This window comes from Poecilia formosa, unplaced genomic scaffold (genome assembly GCF_000485575.1).
Source record: "Poecilia formosa unplaced genomic scaffold, Poecilia_formosa-5.1.2 Scaffold2435, whole genome shotgun sequence".
Lineage (NCBI taxonomy): Eukaryota > Metazoa > Chordata > Actinopteri > Cyprinodontiformes > Poeciliidae > Poecilia > Poecilia formosa.
In genome coordinates, this window is record NW_006802374.1 from 2041 (window position 1) to 8155 (window position 6115).

Genomic DNA, 6115 nt, shown 5'->3' on the forward strand with positions numbered 1-6115 from the left:
CAAGCTGTAACTGTATTATATTTTCTTAAAATTTTTATATGTCCTAAAAGCTATGGCACATTTTAAAACAACAGATTATGTTGTTATAAAATAAACAAAATCAAATACGTCCAATAAGGGACATCCACTGAAAACTACACATTGCGTAAAAAGAGAGAGAGAGAAATAAGGGAAAACAATTTAAAAAAACAACCTTTCCTTCTGAAGGCAGCTGCAAAATTAGATAGTTTTTACCTGGAACTGCTTCTTCAAATTCTGTTGCAATGAATGTAAAATTGGTAACAAATTAAATTCACAGAATTGAATTATAAGCGTGACCTTCGTAAAAAAAATATATAAAAATATATATATATATATATATATATATATATATATGTTAAACCTAAGTCAAAAATAAGCCATCAGCCGAAATACACTTGCTCAAAATTTGGTGTAGGGATTACACTTGATTAAAAGTACATCTGTGTTACTGGTCTTAAGAATGAGAAACAAAAACTAATTCATCACTTTAGCGTAAATTAAATCTATCGAAATGTTTTAACGTCAGTGTAGACCGTTTCCTCTTGCGCTGTTCTTACATTCCTTCTTTCTCCTTTTTTAGCTTTGTTCTTGTTGAATGTCGGTGCAGAATAAACCAAATGGTTTTCTTCACTCTGGGGAAACAATAAAAAGGTTAAAGAATATTCTATAGCTTAATAAAAACTGCACATTTACAAGAATATTTAGCTCTTTACCTGATTTTGGTTATCACCACCACTTGTTGCCGGACCTGTTTGAATATAGTGAAAAATATAAGAATCTTGAACCTATTGAAAATTCTTTTGATGAACTGATGAATGAAACGTTCATTACCATTGCAACAGCCACACGTTTTCTTCTTGATTTTATAAATGAGCCAAGATATTACAACAAGACTTATAACCAAAGCCGAACACAATGAAGGAAGTAATATTTTGGAAAAATCCATAGAGTTGGCACCTAGGAAGGAAAAAATAGAAGAAAAAAATGCATTTTTACAATTATATTCAAGTAGCCTGTCCATCATCATTATTTAGAAAAGTTCTCTACCCCAAAGTTTTGCTCCGTTTCCAAATAATATCTGTCCACATGCAGCCACAGCACAGTGATGAATCCCACTGTCAGAGATCCCAGAAAAGTTGTAGAAACATTTCTGTGCAGTTTGAGCTTCAGGGCTGTTTTCACATTTATCTCCACTGTTTTCTTGTAGATAAAGTAAACTGGGATGAGAATGATCTGGCCCAGCTTTGAACCAGTAAACCCTGTTATCTGCTGGACATGTCTTCTTCTCGGAGTCGGAGAGAACTGAACACTGCAGAGTGTCTGAGTTTTCTGCATTAACTGAGCCAGATGGAGGGTCCAGAATGACATCGATGATATCTGATTCCTGACCTGGAGAAAAAAATTAAGATACGGTTTACTTTCACAGGTAAAAAAAAGGAAAGATGTCATTAATAGATGTTTTTACCTTTAATTTTCAAAAATGTTCCTGTCATAAATATGAAGATATGAAATAGTCTGATTTTAATACAGTAGTAAAGTCCAGTGTCGTTTCGCTTAGCTTCATTGATATGAAGAATAAATTCTCCTTTCTCTTGTTTGGTCTGAATATGAGGAATCTTAGAAACATCGTTAATCTCAAGATGAACTGTTGCTCCAAGAAATTCAGGCCAGTTTCCAGAAACAAGTCGGATCCAGTAAAAAGTTTCTGGGTAGCGAGCGGAAGTCTGGCGAGGACAGCTTAGGGTCACATTTTGTCCAACAGTCACAGTTTTTACCTCAATCTTCAGTTCGTCACTGCAAACTAGAAAAAATCCATCAAAAAAATCTCACTTTCATAGACTACAATAAAAATAGAGTTTACCACAATTAAAAATAATATAGATATATATAAAACTCTTATAAAGGATATATATTTCACATATGCATATATACTTACATCCAAATCTGAGAATAAGTAATGCATAAAACAAGAATTGAATATTCATATTGACCCACATTAACGGCTACATCCAACTAAGAGATGATCATAGGAGGACGGACCCTCCTAATATAATGCTGCAGAGTGGGAGTGAACAATTTCAGAACAATTTGATTGGTCTTTTGTATCGTGAGGTGTCACTCTACAACAACCACAATGGAAATCTATAAACCCCTTTTTTCCACCCTTAACACAAGAAAGAAAAGTGTGCTCACTTTTCTACCAATGGAAACGTTGTTAATGTTTGATAAACAAACGTCTACATTCCATTTTGCCCAATGTGTTAATCTAAAAAACAGATTTCCTGTGATACAAAAAAAGGATGCTTGCTCCTTGTTGTAAAATAAGATATGGTTCTAATATCTATGAAGAACATGTGGTCAAGTTTCCACATATCCAAAACAGATAGCAGACTTTTCATTGACATTTTGAGAAAGTCTTTTAATGGAAATGAAGTTGAAGATTTGAAATAAAGAGGGGGATGTCTGAGTAAAAAAGAAATGTGGTGGAATCTGCTTTCATAAAATCAATGGTTGAAGTGATACAGCAGTGCAAAAGAAGTCAAGTAGCCCTGATCTACTGGAGGTTATGACTACCCAGTAAAAAAAAAGGGTATACTTTAGTATACTAAATTTTAACGTACTTTAGCATACTTTGATTGATCTACTATTTTGGAACAAATTTTTTTGTGCTTGGTATATTTTAATAGTATTTAAATAGTATTAAATTACATTTTTTAGTAAACTTTAATGTACTTTTTTGGAACAACTTCAAGTTGTACTTAGTATACTTTAAGTGTACTTTTTTATGTACTATTTATATATTTTGAGTGTACTAATTCTGCCATAGAATTATATTAAAAAATATACTTTTAATATACTTTAAATATATTTTAAATATACTGCTAATATATTAGTTATATATTTAAATTACACTTTTTTTGTTTTGATTGCTAATAAAGTACAATTTTAATTACTCATAAAAGTCTTCTTTACTCCTACTTTCCTATTTTGTACATTAGATGCATAACTACACTGCAGTACTTACATTGTTTTAGGCTACAATTACATGGAAAGATTAATTACACAAGATGTTCAAGGTAATTCAAATATTTTGTTTTATTACCGACATTTTAAAATTGTCCAATTTTACTCACAACTTTATGAACTTTACATAAATTATCAGTTTACACGTCAAAAGTGAACACAATGAACATAAAAATTTAAGTGTGACAAAAAAACATGAACGTTATTACTTTAAAAATAAAATTATAATTACATTGTGCTTTCAATATATTACCATTTTGGTAACACTTTATTTGATGGGGTGTGCATAAGACTCACATGACAGTGTCATAAACATAAACAGCCTCCATGCAGTTATAACATGAAGCTAAATTATTGCTATAGTAATAATCATACAAGTCACAATAACATTTATAAAATAATTATTTATGAAACCAACGTAAGTTATATATAAGTTCTATATCTTTACTGCACTGTTTATAATTAAATGAAGATAATTAATAAGCAAACTTACCACCAGCTAGCAACGCCATAAAGAGAAGAAAAAACTTGAACGCAGGGAAGAGAACAGACGCCCATTTTTACTCGCATAATATTGCCTTAAAAGTAGAGAGGGCCTTGACAATAGTTACTAATTTAGGTAAATTCGAGCTGGTGACGGCCTAGTCCGAGTTAGACAACAACACAACTGGACAACAACCGATGGAAATGAAATGAAATGTGTCACTCAAGGAGTCCGGAGGGATGAAGGCTGCTAAGTGTTTTTGTTGTTGTTGTTGTTGTTGTTTTTTAATTAAAGTGTGCAATACTATGGAGTTAGATTTGTTTCACAATTATTCAATCAAAAAAAAAAAATCATGTCAAACAAAAAAAGTAGTATTCAGTCAAAAAACAATCATGTCAAAGCAAAAACCACTATTTTTTTTAATTTATTTTGTTTTTGATTGAGTCTCTTTTTTTTTGATTAAGTCTCTTTTTTTTGGTTGAACTCGTTTTCTTGCTTATACAACTTTAATTGCTTTGGCGAAGCTTACATGAACATTCTGTGCGGGGCTTAAGGACGAGCGATGTAAGACGTGTTCCAATTGGTTAGCACTGACTAAAGCGGATGACTCCCTGAGATCTCAGAACTCTGTCCCGAACTGCAGGGCTTCAGTGACGGGACACAGAATGTAAATGGTAAGTAATCGTTACAAAATTACACCGTTTAGCAGCTTCTAAAGTGTCCACCCTGTTTCAAAGAAGAAGTCTTACACAACTTATAACAACAGTCACATATTTTGTCTGCCGCGATATCCGGTAGCATATTGTGCTAGCTAATGTTAGCACTAGGTAAAGTTCATAAACTAGGCTTGTGTAATATCCGTTAACCAGTGCACCTCTGTCGAGTGGCATTAAGCGTGGAAAATACCAAATATATCTGGAAGAAATATGTGTTAAAAACTGTTGTGTAATCCTTCGTAGGTGTGTGTGTGCGTGTGTGTGCATGTATTAACTAGCACTGAAGCTGAAATGGGAAAACAGTGGATCGTTGCACCAATGTTATTAGGTCCACATTAATATGCACCACACGTCAAGTGACTGTGCACATAATCAGTGTTGTCGATGAGGGGAGGCAATGTAACTCTTAAATATATATTTTCTTCCAGATGTAAAATGTAAAACTAAGCTGGTAGGTCACAGGCCGAAGGAGGATATTCACATAATTTATGTTTTTTTATTATTTGGTGTGTATGTGTCTTGTACTTAGTTTTATTCCGAATTATATGTAATATGCCTTTTGCTGTGTTATGATATTAAATTAAATTGGTGTTCTTCTAATTCCCCATTCTAGTATGACCAGCAGAGTGCAGCTGAAGCAGGACAGGCTTGTAGGTCTTACTGATTCCTCCAGCTGCTAGAGACAATCAGAGCATGAGGATGGAGAGACCAGCAAGTGTTGAGTCAGAGAAGGCCAAGTAGGGAAGGAAGTGTTGCTTCTAGGGGCCGGGTGTGTTTGGCTAAATATATTTCTCCAAGTCAGTTTGTTGGTTTTAAAAGCTAATGCATGCTTATGTGTTGGTAATGACACATTGTAATAAAAATACAAAACTGACCACCAACATCCTGGCAGAAGTAAATAAACAAGTTTATATCAGAGCTTTTTCTTTTTTGCATCTGGAGCACATTAAAAGTGAATTACCAAATTTGCTTTATTCCCTGTTATGTTAACGTTATTTCTCCCCTTTTTCATCCTCACTGCAGCTGGAGCTGGACTGGAGTTCTGTTTGGCTTTAGTGGCTTCTTGGATGAAGACATCGACTGAGTTAAAGCAGCTAACAATGCAACATTTTCCCTCTCCCATTATAAACTTTGCTTTTCTTCAACATGGAAAATACTCCTACATTAGTCGCTCTGTTTGTTATTTTGACATCAATGCTTACCTGGTGCTCAATTGATCCTCTTAACCACTGAATGTATCAGAACCACCTGGACTGAGCTGGTTTCATCAGAGGGAGCTAAGACTTCTCGATAAAATGACTTCCCATATTTTAAGATGTTCTTCTGGTAAAATTGCAACTTTGTGATGTGAATATGTCTGCATTCTCATAATTAAAAATACTTGTAACCATAATCTGAGTCACAAGTTTGTTACTTTGTGAGATGAAAAGTTGTCAGGACAACTGTATGCAAACTATGTACAATATTTATTCAGGGGATTTCCGAGCAAAATTATCCTACATATTGAATTTAATTGATTTGATATAAATTCAATACTGTTCTTTTTGATGTTTATGTTTATGATGGTAGACATCATTTCCTTCTACGCTTAGTAAAACTTCATCTGGTTATGCACATATAAAAAAATGTATGAATGAATATTTACTGTACTACCATTATACCACTTTTCAGCTAAATGATCTTTCCCAGCATAATCACAAAATATGCAGAATATATTATGAAAGAATTTTTCTTTAATAATGAAAGGTTTTCATAATCAGACTGTGTTCTCTGTCATGTCACATGAATTTCTGACTTCAAAAAGTCTAAATAAGACTTTTTAAAGTTGATTTTAATCTTGTAAGAAGTTTCTTTTTGCTATTTATCTGAG

General features: G+C 33.2%; 1 protein-coding gene across 1 annotated transcript; it reads right to left on the minus strand.

Moving 5' to 3' along the window:
• Positions 1-444: 444 nt before the first annotated feature.
• Positions 445-2269, minus strand: LOC103133250 (uncharacterized). Its single transcript, XM_016667800.1, has 5 exons — positions 2263-2269; positions 1069-1410; positions 853-978; positions 735-769; positions 445-653 (listed from the first exon to the last, which is right to left on the minus strand). Exons 1-5 carry the CDS (start codon positions 2267-2269, stop codon positions 525-527), a joined length of 639 nt encoding a protein of 212 aa, XP_016523286.1. The 3' UTR covers positions 445-524.
• Positions 2270-6115: the final 3846 nt, after the last annotated feature.